General features: G+C 38.6%; 1 protein-coding gene across 1 annotated transcript; it reads left to right on the top strand.

Moving 5' to 3' along the window:
* The first annotated feature begins 686 nt into the window (after positions 1 to 686).
* On the top strand, positions 687 to 13,744 carry LOC105049419 (protein TPR3). The gene is given in 28 exon segments (XM_019852391.2): positions 687 to 824; positions 1,233 to 1,347; positions 1,438 to 1,617; positions 1,763 to 1,876; positions 1,966 to 2,124; positions 6,165 to 6,342; positions 6,420 to 6,543; positions 6,663 to 6,778; positions 6,916 to 7,078; positions 7,207 to 7,316; positions 7,428 to 7,497; positions 7,611 to 7,684; positions 7,791 to 7,886; positions 7,966 to 8,061; positions 8,182 to 8,309; positions 8,423 to 8,657; positions 8,755 to 8,919; positions 8,995 to 9,090; positions 9,241 to 9,387; positions 11,123 to 11,233; positions 11,331 to 11,510; positions 11,604 to 11,732; positions 11,820 to 11,868; positions 11,871 to 11,914; positions 12,058 to 12,246; positions 12,321 to 12,487; positions 13,123 to 13,400; positions 13,503 to 13,744. Coding segments are annotated over 26 exon segments (3,411 nt in total). The 5' UTR covers positions 687 to 824; positions 1,233 to 1,267; the 3' UTR covers positions 13,334 to 13,400; positions 13,503 to 13,744.
* The last annotated feature ends 6,695 nt before the right edge of the window (positions 13,745 to 20,439 follow it).

Raw genomic sequence — 20,439 nt, forward strand, 5'->3', positions numbered from 1 at the left:
AAGATTCTTTCGCGCAAAAGATACGGCCCGTCCCCAAAATGAGCTGAGTGCCGTGCACGTGGCGCCGCGCCAGTGCCAACTTGTAGTGGCAGTCACCGCAATTATCCGCAACTTCACGCCCGAAAATAAAAAGTTGGCTGACGGACACGTTTGTCGCATCGTCCCCGAGACGGCCTCTTGATTCAAAACACCGGATGCCGCTGCAAAAAAAAAAAGAAAAAAAAAAGAAAAAGAATTGCACTCAAACGATCGCGTGTCACGTGATAGTCTGTTGTCATGATTATTTTATGTTGCTGGCCGCTGATCCCAACTCTTCTCTCCCCATTTTAGGCTCGCTCAGAACACAGGACAGCGCAGGCTCTTCATAACAGTACACGAATATTGTAACAAAAAAAAAGTACACGCATACGATTTCACACGAGTCGTGTTACTAATGGATCGTGCAGTTATTTTAGGTTTAGAACGACACAGCTGATCGGTTAAGCTTGTTAGCGGGGGCCGCGTCGCAGATTCCACGGCGGTAAAGTCGACAGAACGTCGCCGGCTGACTTGGGGCCCACTCTAATACTTTGCCTCATATGTCTGGATAGCCTTTCAAATTGGATATGCCAGTGTGATTATATTTTGATAAGTAGAATGGCGTATTGCCTGCTCGTCCGTGTCTTCGTTCGCTATAAATCCTCCACCTCTGAGCCTCAGATGGGATATTTTTTTCGTGGAATTTTTTTCTTTACTTTATCCATTAATTATAGCGAGAGGGGTCAATCTCGCTGCTGGTCTTCGCCGCTTTGGATCGATCCCTCTCCGGCCTTCGGCTCTCGCAGGTGAGCTTCGATTTTTGCCCCCAATTTTTTTGTTGCTTTCGGGTGGAATCTTCGTCTAGAAGTTCGTCTTTTTCCCCCTTTGTTCTCCTCTGCCTTCCTTTTTCTCGATGGTTTACTTCCTCGAATCCGTCTATTGGAAGCATCTTTAGCGACGTGGATCCATTAAAACCCTAGCTTTGGAACCCCGATTCTTGTCTCCGTGGTAGAGCTCTTCTGTGAACAGGAACAGGAGTTTTTGGGCTTTGTGGGGCAGGTTTCTCGATTTCTTGTGGTTTTAACTCCAGAAATGCGCCGATGAACTGAATTGTTCTTGAATTTTTGATCGGAGGTGTTCTCAAAGATAGAATCTTCATATTTGTTTCTATGGTTTTTTCGAGATCTGTTGATTTGTTTTGGTTTTTTGTGAAGATTTAGGGCTTGGAGGCGGAGACTAACGGGCCAAGATGTCTTCTCTTAGTAGAGAGTTGGTTTTCCTCATCCTGCAGTTCCTTGATGAGGAGAAGTTCAAGGAGACTGTTCACAAGTGCGTTTACTTGTTAAATATTCAATCTTTGGTTAATGATGGTGCCTTTTTCGTTGCTTTGTTGTTACTGCGCTTTTTTTTCTTTTACAGGCTCGAGCAAGAGTCTGGTTTCTATTTCAATATGAAGTATTTTGAGGATGAAGTGCATAATGGGAATTGGGATGAAGTTGAGCGGTACCTTTCTGGTTTTACCAAGGTTGACGACAATCGCTATTCAATGAAGATTTTCTTTGAAATTCGGAAGCAGAAGTACCTCGAAGCATTGGATAAGTAAGCTCGGTGTATACAGTTTCTGTCTCTTGTACAATGCTTTGAAGCTCTCTCTCTCTCTCTCTACCTCTCCCCCCGTCCCTCTCTCTCTCAACTCGTGTGAAAACATTACTAGACAAACTTATGATGGAATTTCTACATCTAGGCATGACCGGGCAAAGGCGGTTGACATCCTTGTAAAGGATTTGAAAGTCTTTGCCTCATTCAACGAGGAATTATTTAAGGAAATCACTCAACTTCTAACTCTAGAGAACTTCAGGTACGAGGTTCTTATGTCTAACTCTTTTCTTTCTTCTACAACTTTCATTGAATGATTGCTTGATGTACAGCAATGTGCCTATTTTACAGGGAGAATGAGCAGCTCTCCAAATATGGGGATACCAAATCAGCAAGAGCAATAATGCTTGTTGAGCTTAAGAAACTGATTGAAGCAAACCCTCTATTCCGTGACAAACTGCAGTTTCCCAGCCTAAAAAGTTCCAGATTGCGGACACTTATCAATCAAAGGTGAGATTCAGTAGGGTATTCTTTAGTTTTTGTAGTCAAACAAAATAAGCATGTGCAGTGCATGTCATAAAAAGAGCTACAATGAATCGCGTTGTACTTGTTGTCTTAGTTTTAGATTATTGTTATGAAAGAATAGTTAAAATAAATAAAAATCTAGGTTGAAGAAACATGATAAGAAAAATTGTAAAAGAATAAACCTGACTTCATAATTGCAGCAACCACCTTAATGTACAGGTGATATATAAGAAATTAAAGTAGATAATCCTACATTAAACCAAATTGCTACTTCAAAAGTTCTCTAAATTTGCTCAGAATTTATGGAAGATAGTAGCAAATTTAAGATAAAAATAAGAAAATGATAAAAATAAAGAAATTAAAAAGAGAAAGGATCAAGATTCGTCCTCCTATTCTATTACATTACTATTTACCTCAGAAATGCTTGCAAAGTAATTCTCATGCAAAGCATTTCATGAGGACCATAGACTAGATTCAATAGCCTTGTGAATTGTGATGTCTCAACTTGCGCAAATCATGCAATCTAGGGCCCATTATATTTGATCCACACACATGGTATGCGTTTCACAATTCCTACTTCAAATGTACACATGAGCTAAACTTTCCTCATTTGCTAATACTTGTCATAAAATTCAGCCAAAAAAAGTTGATGAATAGATTCAATTGGATGGATGGGGGATTAAATGATGGCTTTGCAGTTTGGTTTGAAGTTATTTTGGATCGTCAATTTCAAATAAGAGGAAGCCACTTTAAGATATGAAACTATAGTTGAATTACAATGCATAATCCATATATGGAAAATCGGGGTGGCAGAGATTTAGGAAGGATGAGAAGTCTTGCTTCTACCTTGGAAATAATGTTCCCATGTTGGATTAGGATGCTAATGTTTTAATGTATCTTGGGAGAACATAGTTAAGAAAGGAGAGGAATTTGATGAGATGCATGGGAAAATCATATTAAGCAACATGTTGATAAAGGAAAACTAAGGGCATGGGAAAATCATATTAAGCAACATGTTGATAAAAACTAAGGATAGATGCAGATTGATTTGGTTTGAGATTGTGAAAATTGGAGTTAGAAACTCCTGAGATTGAAATGCAAGATTCGGGTGGCAAGTCAGAGAGTTTCATCTTATGTGTTAAAATTGAAGTCGAGGGTATTTTGTGAAGAGAAGTTGATATTATTGGGCATTCCTGGGGATGTCTAAGATTTAAAACTTTCTTTTTTCCATATAGTATAGGTATAAAAATGAGAAACATGGACAACTGACCAATATTTGCAGACATGTGGGGAAACCCATAACTTTTACTGCTTTCCTTTAATTTAAATCTAATAAAATAAGTATTTTATGATGGATTAAGAGAAGATAATGGTCATTTTATTCCTGTTTAAGTTATGCTTGTTGCCACATAAATTTTAGAACTTAGAAGTGTCCAAAGTGAAATTCTAAGTTCTCAAGTTCTATGCAGGGATTTATGTCGTAGTACTAAACTTGATCTCCAACTAATTCTGGTGGATGTTGTGGAGAAAGTCATTGGAGAGGAAGTGCAATTTTTGGATATTAAAGGGGGAACGAGTGGTTGGGTCTTAAAAATATATTCATTGCCCCACTTTCCCACATGGAACTCAACTTCAAAATCACCTAGGTAAAACTCAAAATCAGCATTTTTGCTCAACTGACAACTAAACCCATGCATCAGTCGTGCTTCTGGGATACATATGGGCTAGGCCATAGCTTGATATAAACAACAAATTTGCGGACCTTGCCCAGCCTAGCATTGCGTTGGGCCAATAATTTGCAGCCAGAGCATGACTGAGGGTAAAGTATCAGGCTCGAGCATGACCCAAACCATCTCAGCGCTAATTCCATCCAATCATGGAGGAGGGAGGAAGGAGGAAACAATCATGGCATGCATAGAGTCTTCTTGTGGATGGGGTTGATGGTGATGAGGATTGATGTTGTTGGTGGTGATGGGAGGGAGAGGATGAGTTGGTGGGATGGAGCGCATGTCTCGTCCTTTTGTAGTGTAGAGAGAGAGAGGGTGTTGAAGGGGACAAGGGAGAAGGGAGAGATAGATTGAGAGAGAGTACTAGAGGTGAAAGGGGAGAAGGGGGAAGACAAACCCTATGATCAGATTGGGGTTACAAAAAGATCATAATAAAATTGTTATCTTAACTAAAAAAGAGCTCAGGCTGTGCTGGGCGCTATTTAGTTTTGTTTGAGCTCGGGCCTGACTTGAATGTTAATCAGGCATGTGGATATGAGCTTGAGCCTGGCTTATTTGCTGGAATTGCTTGCCTACACCCATCTAGTTCAGGGCAGGTGGACAGGCCTAAAATACTCAGGTCTACTTACAACTCCATTTCCTCCTTCAAGGCTAGTTATGTTGAAACAAATGCTTGGACTGCACACTTCCAGATAAGTGAAGTTTATACACCTCACTTGCACTGAAATAAACATGCCTTTAGTGTAAGCAAACAATAACCAACTAAACTTTTATTGTCCACTTGATATTAAATTTGTCCTGTCAACTTGACATTGGGTCATCCATTTGCACCATGCTATTCTGAAGAAACATCTATCTACTTTCACAACAAATCTTCAAATTTGTTTGCATATGTCATCAATAGCTATGGATGGGAGAGAATTTTGATTTTATGGATACTTTGGAGATTCTAATGGATTTATAGTTTCACAGTGATAAAATTGTTGAGTTTCAGCATCTTTTGTCCACATTTACCATAGATCAGTTGGACAAGAAATGTTGGCTGCCAATCCTTTTCAGAGGATAATTATTATAGGTTTCCTGGAAGTACTTGTTATAAGTCAATAGAGCTAATTGCAATTGTATAGGGTATGAAACCCAAAAGTTTGACCCAACATCCTTAGTCATCGACCAATATAGTGGACTAAAATAATATTAGATGTGTGCTCATTGCGGTGTTGGAGAACAAGATTTTCTTTGTATTATCTTAGTCTATTTTAACCTTGTTACATGGTTTCTTCTTCAAAAGATATACTTTTATAGCCATATGGAAGGTAATGTGGAATTTTACCTTTAGGGTGGAAGGAATTATGGATCTTCTTAGTGTAACTCTTTTGGGTAGAGAAAATGATTGGTTCCAATACCATCAAAAGAACATAAGTAGTTTCCATTAACTTTATCCAAATGATTTGAATTCCTACAATACTACCTCGTCGTTTTGTGATTTAGAGATTTTCATAGTGTCATTTACTCATCAACTTAGATATTCTTCATTGTAAAAGAAGTACTTCAAGCAATAATTGTCTATGGTTCTGACTTCTGAGCATGTATTACTTTATCCAAAAGTTAGGTTTTGTATTTAGTTTGCCCCTCCCAGAACCCTGGGTCGTCGGGACTATAATTGGGTAATGTAGTTTTTCAATAAACAAATTATTCATTTGACTAGAATGGGTAAATTTAGCTGACTTAGAGGCCTGAACTTTTCTTTTCTTTTTTTAAAACATTATATGAATATGCTTATAGAAACTCCTAGATCTATGCATCCATATCTATGCTTTTGCTTTCTTATATATGTCTTTTGTGTGCATGTGCATGTGCATTCATGTAAACACAACTAACTCACCGGTGCTTGCATTCATGAACATGTTTGGATCTCTAATTTGCAAACCTTTAACCAAGGTTCGCCATCTGGGTATTGGATCTTGTACCAGTACCATCTTATTATAATGTTGATATGTCCGATATAGGGGCTAGTTTGGTATACCGAGTATCTATATATCCCCCGTACCGCGTACCATTCGGTTCCAGTATGCACAATATGGTCATTATGCACTGATACTGATCAATATGACAAACCTTGCTTTTTGACAATGAATATGAAAGCTAATGTTTAATTTGTTGCTGGTTTGGTCCGGCACTGTATGCAATGGATATCTTGGCTTTAGAATACTTTAACTTGCAACTGATATCTTGGCTTCAAAATATTATTCAAGTATATTGGGTTTTGAAAGGGGTTGATTTTCTCATGTGATTGGGCAGCTTAAACTGGCAGCACCAGCTCTGCAAAAACCCTCGGCCAAATCCTGACATTAAAACACTTTTTGTCGATCATTCTTGTGGACAACCAAATGGTGCACGGGCGCCATCACCAGCAAACAGTCCACTTCTTGGATCAATACCTAAAGCAGGAGGTTTTCCTCCATTGGGTACACATGGGGTAATTAAACAAAGTTAATTTTTAGGCCACTTTCTCTTCGCCACATCTATCTAAAATACTTGCTATGTTGTTTTCAGCCTTTCCAACCTATGCCAGCACCAGTTCCTGCACCACTGGCTGGGTGGATGTCTAGTCCACCAGCTGTTACTCATCCAGCTGTCTCTGGTGGTGCCATTGGAATCAATACTCCTACAAATCCTGGTAGCACCACATTCATCTATGCTAGTAGTAGAAGATGACTGCAACATGCTACAGATATTAATATCGTCACTAAAACTGATTGTTTTGTTACTTTGGATTGTTTTAAATCCTTTTCATAGCTGCAATGTTAAAACATCCAAGAACACCTCCGACTACCAACCATGCTGTAGATTACCCATCAGCAGATTCTGATCACGTATCCAAAAGAACAAGGCCAATTGGGATTTCAGATGAGGTTTGTTAAATGCTTCTATCCTAATTATATTACCGTTTAATTCTACTTATGTTTTTTTTTTTAAAGAATATCAGGTAGAATTGATGTCTTGTTTATTTACTTATTCCGACCTTCTGATGACTCAACATTCATTGCAGGTAAATCTTCCCATAAATATATTGCCAGTTACGTATCCTCAGAATCATAGTCAGGCTATGTACACGCTGGATGACTTACCCAAAACTGTTGCACGGATGTTGAGTCAAGGCTCGACTCCCATGAGCATGGATTTTCATCCCATCCAGCAGACCATTCTCCTTGGTGTGTTATTTTAACTTGCTTAGTTGTACCATATGTTTGGTTTCCTCTAGGGTTTTTTAAAATCAGCAGCTTCTTCTGCAATTGCTTGCTCATGCTGGAATTTCTCTTGTGCTTCTGCCATGGTTTAGTTGGTACAAATGTGGGTGACATTGGATTGTGGGATGTCGGTACCAGGGAGAGATTAGTCCTAAGGAATTTCAAGGTTTGGGAACTTGGAGCTTGTTCCGTGTCCCTGCAGGTATTTTCTTTCACTATGATATTAAAATGTATTGCAGTACTGTCCTGCGCTGTTACACGCTTAACTATTTTATTGTTGGAAAAATCTGAAACTTGATTCAATGATTTTCAGGCTTCTCTAGTGAAGGATCCTAGTGTATCAGTTAACCGTGTAATATGGAGCTCGGATGGCTCGTTGTTTGGTAAGCTTGTAAAACAATAAGTTTCTTTTTTCAATACTAATTATGTACACCCAAGAGAATGGTAACATTCATGGTAACTTTGGCAAATCAATACCTTCTTGCCATTTTTCTAGGTGTTGCTTATTCAAGGTATATCATACAAATATATTCTTATCATAGTGGTAATGATATCAGACAACACTTGGAGGTATGAAAATTGCAAACTACCTGTGTTAATTCCTTTGCTATCTCTGCTTATTCTAGTCAGTTGCTTCTTTTTTATTAATGTCTTCTCTTTCCATTACATGTTTCAGATTGATGCTCATGTTGGTGGTGTCAATGATATTGCATTTGCTCATCCTAATAAGCAATTATGCATAATAACCTGTGGAGATGATAAGACAATCAAGGTTGGTTTCTGAAGTATGACTGAATATGTAGAAACATATATGTTTAAAGCACCTAGTGACAATAGCTGTATAATGTCAGGTATGGGATGCAACTACTGGTACCAAACTGTATACCTTTGAAGGTCATGAGGCGCCTGTTTATTCTGTTTGCCCACACTACAAGGAGAACATTCAGGTAATAAATCCTTTTGATGATTTATAAATTAAGTTTGACAAACCTACTTTTCTGTTGTTGTTTGTGCTATAATCATTATCATTGATGTGTTATTGATGCTTTTTTTTTTGGATCATGTAGTTTATCTTTTCAACAGCATTGGATGGAAAAATAAAGGCGTGGTTGTATGACAATTTGGGTTCTAGAGTGGATTATGATGCTCCAGGTCACTGGTGTACTACAATGGCTTACAGTGCCGATGGTTCCAGGTTTATTTTCAGGGCTGGCAGTTTTTCTTGGAGGGAAAAATTAAGATCTTCTGTGATTCTAAAGTTTTTAGCAACTGATTTTTTTTTTTTTTTTTTTAACAAAAAACTTGTAGGCTCTTTTCCTGTGGGACCAGCAAAGAAGGTGAATCATTCATTGTAGAATGGAATGAAAGTGAGGGAGCTGTCAAGAGGACCTATCAAGGATTTCGAAAACGATCTTTGGGTGTCGTGCAATTTGATACCACTAGGAATCGGTTTTTGGCTGCTGGTGATGAGTTCTTAATCAAGTTCTGGGATATGGACAATACTAATCTTTTGACAACTGTTGATGCTGATGGTGGTCTGCCAGTAAGTTATTTTGTGGAATCTCATCTTTTATTTTAGTGAACACTCATCGGGAAAAAAACACAAATTGACATTACATATATTCAAATTCTTTTTTTAGGCAAGTCCTCGGATACGCTTCAACAAGGAGGGTACATTGCTGGCTGTTTCTACACATGATAATGGGATAAAAATCTTGGCAAATGCTGATGGACTTCGTTTGTTGCGCACATTTGAAAATCGTTCTTTTGAGACTTCTAGGGCTATTTCAGAGTCAGTAACAAAGGTAGTTCTTACACCTGATTATTGTTCTTGACATATCATGCAGAGGGATATCACATAATATTGTTTTGTGATGCAGCCTATAATAAGCCCATTATCTGCTGCTGCTGCTGCTGTTGCAACGAGTTCTGGAATAACGGAGAGAGCTGCTCCTGCAGTGGCTATAGCTGGAATGGTTTGTTAATATCTCGTGCACATTATTTCATTATGTAACTTTTGTTGAAATTATAATTTTATTGCTCATATATCTATGCTATACTATTCACTGCTCAAATTCAAAAATTCAACAAACTCTGTGACACTAACTTCATTTTAAATTCGATAGAATGGAGACAACAGAAACTTGGTGGATGTAAAACCTAGATTAACCGATGAATCCATGGACAAATCGAAGATCTGGAAGCTTACTGAAATCAGCGAACCAACTCAATGTCGATCCTTGAGGCTCATTGATAACTTGAGAACAAGCAAGGTACGGTTTTGCTTGTTGCTGATAATGTTAGAGAGTTATCCATTTGAATACTGGCCTGTGCTGGGCATGCAACTGCTATTTGGCAACTGTGCTGTAGATCTATTATTCACATAAATGACACCAAATATTTTTGCTTCTTATATTTTTTTGCATCTTTTAAGTTTTGAAGGCTAGACTTATAGGCATGCACACGTTGAGGCTGAAGATTTTATATTTGGTTCTTGTCATATATAAGGGCATAGATGATCTTAGTTTTAATAGTAATACTCTCCTTTCACTCTGGTATGTTTGCTATAGGCTTGGAGCGACACGCCTCATTAAGATGATAATGAATAAGCAATTGTATTAATGTTAATTTTAATTTGTTTCATTATATTGTACTTTCTGTCCTCTGCATAAATAGCTTTCCTGAAATTTTAACTGGTTTTATTGTTATTACTCCATCGAGCAGACTTGAATTCCTTTTTGATTTGCTTTTCACCTGCAAACACATGATTTTTTTTTCCCCATTAGTTCAGGTTGGATTTTCTCTGCATATGTTTGATTAATCATGTGCTCCAGCATTCTTATGCATCACTTACATAATTGCTAGTTGTATGTTTCTATCTTCAGAGTGGACAGTTATCTTCTAATTTGAGATAACTCAACCGAACAATAGAAACATGTAAGAATTAGGAAAAAATCTTCATTAAAATTTATAAGACATCAGTTATTTAAGTGGCATCTTTAAAAAAAAAAATTATAGTTTGAACTTAGAAAATGTACTGAAGGTAGTGCAGAAGAGAATGAATCAAGGAAACAAGGAATTTGTAATAGTTCATAGATCAAAGTATTTCGGGAAAACAAGATGGGACTGAAAGCAATTAAAATACGGAAAAATATTGGATGCTACAAGCTTCATCAACTGCACTTTGAGTGTTTGTTTCTGGTAGATGCACTTTGAGTGTTAAACAAGACAGTTATCTACATGTCCAATATATAATAGAATGCTGTTTCCGTTGGCCAAAACGTGGCCACCTCCTATGTCTAAATTGAATGCTCCTAGTCCCTACAGTTAAATTAGTAGAGAAGACTAATTTTAGGTTTCTTATTGTTTAAATTATTGTGCCTTTAGATGTAGGAGAATGGTTATTCTGAAGATGTTCAAGAAGAGAGACGGGATTTTAGCATGCTTTTCAGTTTTATCCCCCTTTCCTGCATAGTTTGTTCTGCGCTCCAATATAGGCTTCCTTTGCTTGGGACTTGCTTTTACAATTATGAGCTCGATTTTGTCTATTTTTTCATTTGCTTTACCTTGAATCATATCTGTACTATTTGTAGACCTGATCATCAAGTTGTGATCATCGAGTTGATTATATTGTAAGATCCAGAAATTCTGAGATCCACATTATCATTTCTGACGTAATGTGAGACTGTGAGTTATGGCCTTGCAAGACAAAAACCAAATGGAATCAAAGTGGTCCGTGCTTCATGCTGATTTAGATCACTACCCTTTTGTGTTTTAACTGCACACTTAACTAATGCAAAGTAAAGATGGTAGCATTTTGTATTTTATCTTTGCAATTAAATCTTTTTTTCTGATTCATGTTTCTATTTCACACCTACAAACAGACATGAAAAACAGATACCTTAGTGTTTGCCTTATTTTTTCTTTTGGACCATTATGTCTGCGAGATTTGCTGTTTACATCGTAAAAAACATTCTGAAGGTTCTGATCAGATTCTTGCCATTACAGATTTCAAGATTGATCTATACTAATTCTGGAGTTGCCATCTTGGCTCTAGCATCTAATGCCATTCATCTGCTTTGGAAGTGGCCTCGTAATGAACGGAATTCTAGTGGAAAGGTAAATGAAATGAAAATTTGCCCTGTATCGTACCAAGCTTGTATTTAGAAGTTGGAAATATTGGTGATACTTTTTCCCAAAATGCTTCAATTTTTAGGCGACAGCAAGTGTCGCCCCTCAATTATGGCAACCCCCGAGTGGCATATTGATGACTAATGAGATAACTGATACAAATCCTGAAGAAGCAGTTCCCTGCTTTGCTTTGTCAAAGAATGATTCTTATGTCATGTCAGCATCTGGAGGAAAAATTTCCCTTTTCAACATGATGACATTTAAGGTAGGCTTGTAAGCTGTTAAAAAACATGTCAAAGTTGGAATATCTTACCTTGTGTTTAAGATCAACAATTTGATTGATCCTTTATGAATGCAGACCATGACAACATTCATGCCTCCACCACCAGCAGCAACATTTCTCGCGTTCCACCCTCAAGACAACAATATAATTGCCATAGGGATGGATGACTCCACAATTCAGATATATAATGTCCGAGTTGATGAGGTATTCCACTTCTATAAATGGCATTGTATGTGGTGCTACTTGGTGAGAAAGCAACATCTGATCCTAAGCTATCTATATTTTATGCAGGTCAAGAGCAAGCTTAAAGGCCATTCAAAAAAAGTTACTGGTCTTGCCTTCTCAATGTATTAAATGTGTTGGTCTCATCTGGAGCTGATGCTCAGGTAAGTGACTGAAATTCCCTTCATGGTGCACTAGGACCATCTCTTTTATCATTACTCGCTAAATTGACTGACGTATGAAAATCAAAAACATGATACTTCGGGCTTTGGCTGACTTTTGCAGTACGTCTGGTTTCCTGATGCAGATTTGTGTGTGGGGAACTGATGGATGGGAAAAGCAAAAGAGCAGACTTTTGCAAATTCCCTCTGGGCGGACTGCATTCACTATATCAGATACGCGTGTTCGGTTCCATCATGATCAGATACACTTCTTAGCTGTACATGAGACCCAGATTGCTTTATATGAAACCACTAGGCTAGAGTGCTTAAAGCAGGTATTTTTATTTTGGAAATTTGGGAATGTACAGCTTTCACGCCTCTATATACTGATGATTTTGTTGTCTTTTAGTGGGTCCCTCGTGAAGGTTCTGCACCTATCTCCCATGCCACATTTTCGTGTGACAGTCAGTTTATATATGCTAGCTTCCTGGATGCAACCATATGCATATTTAATGCTGCAAACTTCATACTGAGATGTCGGATTCTTCCAGCTGCTTATCTCCCTGCCAATGTTAGGTATTTATTTTAAATATTATTTCAGCGAATCATGTTGCATAGAAGAAAAGTTTCTTCTTTCTTTCTCTCCGGTGCAATTCTGGCTGATGAGTATGGTCTATAGGCATGGTAGATGTGGTGGCATTCTTTTGTTGCCAGAAATTGGGATCTTTGTTTAGATACTGGAAATCATTTATTTCTTTCCTATCAGTCAGCTGTCAGTAGTGACATTAATTGTATGTAATTATACTTTATGATGCATGCTACCTTTTACTCATCGAATGGGGTCATTTGTCTTTTCACATGGTCATTTTATTTTCCTTTTTGCTCCATTCCATTGGCTAGCATCAAAGGATAGAGGTGGTCAAGAATAAAGCATTTTAAGTGATAGACATTGACGACTAAATAATAAATAATGATGAATGAGGAACTTACAAACTTACGTGATATAACTAGGATGAGTCTGATGATTATGATTATGGCTTTGTTGTCTACTGATGGGTGCTATTTCTGTATTTCTTGATTATTTATATGATCAGAAACAGACAATGACCTGCAATTTAGTTTAGTAAGGCTATGCCTGTTCAGAGGCTGTGGGTGCTAGTGAATGGTCGTGATGTGACGTTATTGCTGATTTCTGTGTTTCTATGTGCCAGCACAACTGTTTATCCCCTTGTGGTTGCTGCACATCCATCGGAACCAAATCAATTCGCCTTAGGCCTGACAGACGGAGGTGTCCATGTATTGGAGCCACTAGAATCTGAAGGAAAATGGGGAGTTGCTCCACCTGCTGAGAATGGGTCAGCAAGCAGCATGTCGACACCGCCTCCTGCAGGAGCCTCAAGTTCGGATCAACCACAGAGGTGATGGAAGAATCAGCAATCAGTCTTTAACCTTTTTTGTTCCCTTGTCTAAGGAATGGCTAACTGATAAGGTATGCTGCCGATCTGCTCTATTTTCCTACAAAAGCTTTTATGTGTTGAATCAACTTTTTTTATCCTGGACAGCCCTTAATTCCTTCTCTCTTTGTTTTCAGTCAGGGCATGAAAAATATATAGTTACCAAGAGCAGGCATAGATTATATAGATGCTTACGAAGTAACTATGTGTTTTCCATCAGGCTTTGCTTTGGTGTGATGTTCCTCTTAGGTGGTAAATAGTTGCAGTGTGAAATTATTCTGTTTGTGTTTTGGAAGGTTTTTTCCTTTGACATGCATGAGAGTTTAATGGAGTTTGTTTAACTGCAATTTCTCATTCATAGCTATTGGTTTGGAGTGCCTGTTATCCTGTCAAATGTTGTTCCATCGCCCCAGCCGTTGCTTCTTTCTGCTAGATTAGGAGCATGGTGACTGGGCTTTAAGGAAATCTTAGCAAACCTAAGATGTTCCATCCGGTAAACTCCGGATGAAATGATCAGCGGTCGGTATGGTGCACTAATCATACCATACCGTACCAACATATGGACTGACATAAAAAGATAAACGATATGTAAAATGAACTGCAACAAACAAACCAAAGTACGATGGTTATTTGATCCCCCCTCTTGTATAATTTCCGTTCCTAATGTTGGAGGGATCTATTTTTTTTTACTTTCACTTAAGGTTTTAAAAGCCTTTTCCAAGACTGCTGTCATCAGAGTTCTGCTAGTGCATTCTAGGACGATTGCTTGCCAGTCTTCTCGTGGGAATTTTTAAGTTCTTTATATCAACCACCATCAAACACTTGATTTTTAAGGCCTTCCAAACCAATGACTCAAATCCCATGGCACAGGCTGTCCTGGTTTGTGTGCGGAATGGGACACTTCACGTCCCGCCGCATGCCAACACTTGGGACGGATGTCTCCGGGCACACCAAATGGGATGCTTGGATAATGATAGGACAAGGGGTGTGCAAGTAAATGGATTCAACAGTAAAATCGATTCAAATTATTAATTTCGGTTCAAATATTTGGTTGTGATTTAAAAATTTTAGAAACAGAAAAAATATATTTGATTTTTGGAAAACTCGATTTAAACCGGTCCATAAGTATTAATGCCAATGGTTCATTTTTTCTATATTTAATCCATTTACTTCAACCAATAAACTGTCCATTTTAATATTTAATCCATTTAGTTCATCCAATAAACTGTTCATTGTTATATTTTGTTCATTTAGCTCATCCAGTAAATTATCCATTTTATCCATCTCATAGATCGGCCATTTAGTCATGGTTAGAAAAAATTAAAATGCATAGCAGTCTATTTAGTGCATCCCATAAGTTAGCTATTTGATATAAGCCAAATAGTCTACAACCCGATAAATCATATTGAACCGGACAAATTTTTTCGGTTTGATTTGAATTGGTTTTTCTATGTTGTCGGATTTTGGTTTTAGAAAACCGATTTAAATCGGTTTGGTTTGAAAATTAATCCTAAACTGTGCACACCTCTAGATAGGATAGTCCCATCCCAACCTTACATGGGACATCCCGTCAGGACTTTAATCCTTGCTTCTAACAAGTTGATGATAGAGGTTAATACCAGGTGAAATCTGGTGTCTCGTTGTTGACAATTGGGGAGCGGTGGGTGCACCGTAGCAGAGGAAATGATTAACTTACAGGTCAACCGAGCCTGCTTCGGGGGAAGTCTCCCTGCTCTGTTGCCCAGTCCTTGACAATTGGCCGATCTACCATGCACACAAAACACAAAAAGAGGGTAGAAGCTATTTATCAATCGGCCAAGCTAAAAACTAAACCAAATAAAGGGAACATGTCTCCACATTTTTTTTTCTCATGGGAGGTTGGATATTAAAAGTGGAATAAGAACAAGGACTTTAATCATGTACTAAGAGATGCATTAGCGATACAGGAAAAAGACATGGGAGGGGGGCTACCTGAAATAATCTCCAAGCAAGCAGCAGTCATTAGACTACCCTCCAAGTTGGAGTGAGAAAGTTTATACCTGCATGAAACCAAACTTGAGAAACAAGTTTACTCTGGACAAAAGTTCAAAACTGGGGGTGTCTTAATGTGAACCGCAAAAGGCCATTCAGGAAAAACAAGCATCAATGGTGAAAGATTAGAATCGAAATTGTTCTCCGAATGTTTGCCTTTCAAATAAGCAATGCCTGCGTCTGTAACTCTACAGCATGACAGTTGCATTTCTTTCAAGTGTGCAAGACCTAAACCAAAAGTGGACATGTTAAATTCAAAATAAAATTTACTGACAACAAGAGTTTCTATACTAACAATTTTAAGAGATAGAGACATCCAGTTAAGTAGAGCGTCTCATCCAACGTGAAATCAAAAGAAAAATAGACAGGTGCCTGGCAAAAAAATCGCCATAGTATATGTTTCTCTGTAACATTTAACAAGATGTTACCGGCCTTGGTAAACTCTTTGAAAGCCAAACTTCACTTTTACTCAGTAAGGGATAATCAGTGAGGGCCTAATCGGTAAGGGATAATCAGTGAAGCACATAAATTTTAATCAGTTTTACAACTAAGTGAATGCAAGATAAGGCATGGTAAGAAATAAGAAACTATCATAGTTACAAAATTACTGCACATTTTGTCAGATACATGATAGATTGAATGATTCCATTAAATCTCACTGCTTCAGAATGATCCAATGTTCAGAGATCAAACATTAGAAGCCCTAAAAAGGAACATAAAGACCCAGAAGGAATGGTAAAAATTAGCAACAATTCCATAATATGATATCTTGGAAACTATGAAGCATTCGTTCTGCTGAATATTCTATCTCATGAAGCTAGTTAATTAGTATAATTAAAGGACTCCTGATGAGCACAACACCAAGCTAGGGGCACAGACACAAGCACAGTCGTTACACTTGTATATGCAGGATCATGAAGATAAATCCCATTGGTAATCAGAACTGGCAAACTATTATTGCCAGTTTTCAACCATATTAAAAGGGGGGAAAAAAAACTAAACGGGTGCTACCTGAAAGAGGCTTCATAGCTGCATCTGTTATACAATTGCGATGTCTGATGTTAAGAAATTTAAGTCTAGTTAAACCCTGCAGAAGAGAAATAAATTAAGCATACACAAAGAAGAGTCTAACTTGTATAACAGAGAAAAAGAGCGTACCCTGTAAACAACTACTTATTGGTCTACCACGACATACAATAATATGATACGGAAAAACACGTGATGGCGGAGGATAAGGCTTCTGATCCAGATAGTTTTCCACATCTCTTCTTTAGATTGTACTGGATGATCATTAGGAAAGAGATGGTGGAGGCTATGGAATAATTCTTTACCTCTAGATCTATATCGGAGATCTAGAAGAGAACATTTATTATGCTTATCCCAAAATATCAGGATGTCTCGGAGTCTGATTATTTCAGATCTATCAGTCTCTGCACAATTTTGTACAAAGTTTGTACGAAGATCATGATTGATCGGATGAAGTTGGAGCTCTCTAAGCTGATCTGTTTCGAGCAGGACGCATTTGTTGGGGATCATAGTATCTCTGATAATGTGATGATTGTACAAAAGTTTATGTATGACTTACAGAGAGCTCCTATTCATTGTAGTCTTAAGGCCGTCAAGCTTAACATGGAGAGAATATATGACTGCATCAGCTGGCAGTTTCTAGTGCACACATTGGAGAGTTTCGATTTTCATGAGTAGTGGATTAGATAGATCATGGGTTGTGTCCAGCCATCTCCCTTTGCTCTTTTGGCCAATGGCATACTGACTGGCTACTTCCAATTTACGATTGGTCTCTGTCAATATTGTCTCGTCCCCTACCTCTTTATCCTTTGTGCTGATGCATTGTCTAGAGCACTGTAGACGGCCACTGTGGTGCAGGATCTCGATCCCTATGAGCCTGCATTGGGAGTTAGGCTGATTTTGTACCTCTTTCTTGTAGATGACTGCCTCTTAGTTGGCCGAGCGACTGTTCGAAACATGGCTTGTTTCCGACGTATTCTAGAGTACTATGAGGTATTTGAGCATAAGGACAATCTCTCAAAATCGGTATTATATTTTAACCTGAAGACTAAGAGACGGTTGAGGCAGGTGATCCATGAGAGGATGGGGATCTCGGAGCACATTGGTCCTATCATTACTTTAGGGTCCTAGTCATTGGACGCAGGCTTTAGAGGATAGAGTGCACGAAGATTGAGGAGTCGATCCGAGGTCGACTGGAGGGATGGCAGGTCGGATGCCTTTCTATGATGGGTAGGGTTACACCTATCAAATTGGTGCTCAGCTTTATTGCGATCTACTTGATGTCCCACACCATTTTGCTAAAGACTGTGGTGATGAGATGTTAGCAATACTTTAGAAGCTTCTTATGAGGGTCTCATTGGGGCAAGAGTGGCATACATCTATCGGCCTAGGACGTCACCTACCAGCCCACCAAAGAGAGGGTTCTTGGTATCCAGTTCCTTGTGGCATAACACGATGTATTGATTGCCAAACATACTGTTAGATTTTTATTATAGTTAGATTGCCCTTGGAGTGTGGTGATGAGGACTCGATATAGTCCTTAGTACTTTAGTGATGCTATCCAGCCTAGTCGGTGCAGCTCCTTTATACGGAGAGAGATTTGCTCTCGGGCTCCGACGGACCTAGATCGAGTCAGATGACTAATGGGTGATGGTCAAATGATTGATATCCTACAAGACCCATGGATTGTTGAGCTGCCATTGAGCATATGGCCTATCTTTGTGAATTTGGAGATCACCGAAGTGAGGTATGTCTACGACCTATTTCACTTGGGGGGGAATGGATGGAATGTTGGCATAGCTACCTACTTATTTGGTGCTGAGTTGGCGGAGATGGTGCTTTCTATTATGCTACCTATTCATACTAGTCCAAATATGAGAGTGTGGGGAATGGCCTGCATTCCGTCAGTGGTGACTAGGGATCTGTATGAGGTTTACAGGGGGCCCCTCAACTAAAAGATTTGATGGGGCTTGAATATGGAGGCTGCACATCTATTTGAGAGTTAGCCTGTTCATTTGAGAAGTGGCTTGGCATTGGCTCCCGACTAGGATGGTTCTGTGAGCTAGAGACATGGAGCTTTCAGCGATGTATCCATCTTGTGGTTTGGAGGAGATAGTTGATCATGTCTTAGTCCTGTACACCCGAGCTCGTCTGGTATGGTCGATAGTTGACATTTATGTCATGACCATTACCACCATGGAGCCTACTTAGCCTCTTTAGAGGCCCTTCAGAGGAGCATGGAGAGTGATGCATCTAGGATCGTGGATACTTGGGCGGCCTACATTTTTTGTCACATCTAGTTGGCTAGGAACAGAGACTTATTTGACGATGTTTGGCGGTCTACGAGGCTCACTTTTGAGAGGATCTCGCTCCAGGCTATAGAGATCATGCACTGTACCTTGGTCGGTTTGATATTGTCGACTTGAGAAACCTAGAACTCTCTAGCTGCTCGATAGTTCCCCGATTGATATTTATCACTTAGGAGCCTTCACCTCTTGGGTATATTAAGGTCAACTTCGATGCTAGTGTCAGAAGCAATAGAGGAGGCATGAGATTTGTGATTCGTGGTTCGGATCCTAAGCTTCTAATTGTTGGCGGTTGTCACCTCATCGACAATACAATTCAAGAAGTAGAGCTGCAAGTGGTGTGGACAGGCATTACTTTTGCTAGATTGAGGCTTGGAGTTGAGAGACTTGTGCTCGAGGGGGACTCCACTATGGTGGTAGCTTGGTTACATGGATAGATATCATCAGCTGCAATACATCCTCTCATTTATGATAGCTAGTGCATGATGGGGAGTTGCATTTTTATGGAGCTCCATTACATGTATCGAGAGACCAATAGTACTACTGACTGGATGGCCGTTTATGTCACAGAGCATATCAGGGAGATGGTGTGGATCGTGACTGAAGACCTTTCTTTGGACTTCAAGGATATCGATTATCTTTTCTGATTTTTTTGGATGTATTCATATTAGATTTGTATAAATTGTCTGACTTATCAAAAAAAAAAAAAGAAATGTGATAAGAAGGCCTTGATACCAGAGAAAGGAGAAGAGAAGCTAGAGGCTATTACCTTAACTCAAACAAGGTATCGACGATGATTGGATGAGAGATCTTAACGGAAAATCTAGACAAGTTTGATTATATATTGATTAATAATATATTGATGTGATTATATATATATTTTTAAAAAATATAGAGTACTAAATAAAATTAAATAAGATTATAAATAGAATCGGATATTCAATATGGAGCAGATGGTTCTATTCTTTTTTTTATAATGGATATAGATGGATATGAGTATTAGTTAGATGCTCAAATTTTTATTCATGCATGAATAGATTCATATACAAAAATAGATCGAGATGGATATTATCCGATCTATTTTCACCCCATATCATGTGCAGAGTTTTTTAATCTTATACTGATCCAAATCATCACGAGATGATGGTAGAATTAATTTTTTTTGGACTCTCTGACATAATTAGTAATAGAGTCTGATGAATTGCAAAAGAAAGGAAAAAAAAAAAAAAACTTGATTTCAACTAGCAACCCGTGCATGTGCTGATAGTGAATTTTTATCTTTTATCATGAGGCTAGTTAAATTGCTGTGAGGGAAGGTTTCAGGTTGTATTCTTCCGGACAAAGAACGATGATCCAGAGCTTCCAACACTTTACATTCATGGATCCCATCCAAAGCTACAAGTATTCTACGGTGCAAATGTTGGACCCCAGCGTATCTGCACCCGACATGATATCGTACTTTGGATTCCTTAGCCATCAACTTGTTATTATAACTTGTTCGACAAAGAGCCATTCTTGGAAATATACCTCAATTATTATTACTTTGAGACAAAGGCATGTAACGCGTACATGGATGATTATTCACATAAGAACAAGTGCATATTCTGATCCCTGAACTTATGCATGGTGCTTGTCTCCTGAAAAGGGTTGGCAGGCTTCAATGCATTTCTCATAAGAACCAAAACAGCGTGGCAGGGTCGGTTTGATCGAG

This window comes from Elaeis guineensis, chromosome 8 (genome assembly GCF_000442705.2).
Source record: "Elaeis guineensis isolate ETL-2024a chromosome 8, EG11, whole genome shotgun sequence".
Lineage (NCBI taxonomy): Eukaryota > Viridiplantae > Streptophyta > Magnoliopsida > Arecales > Arecaceae > Elaeis > Elaeis guineensis.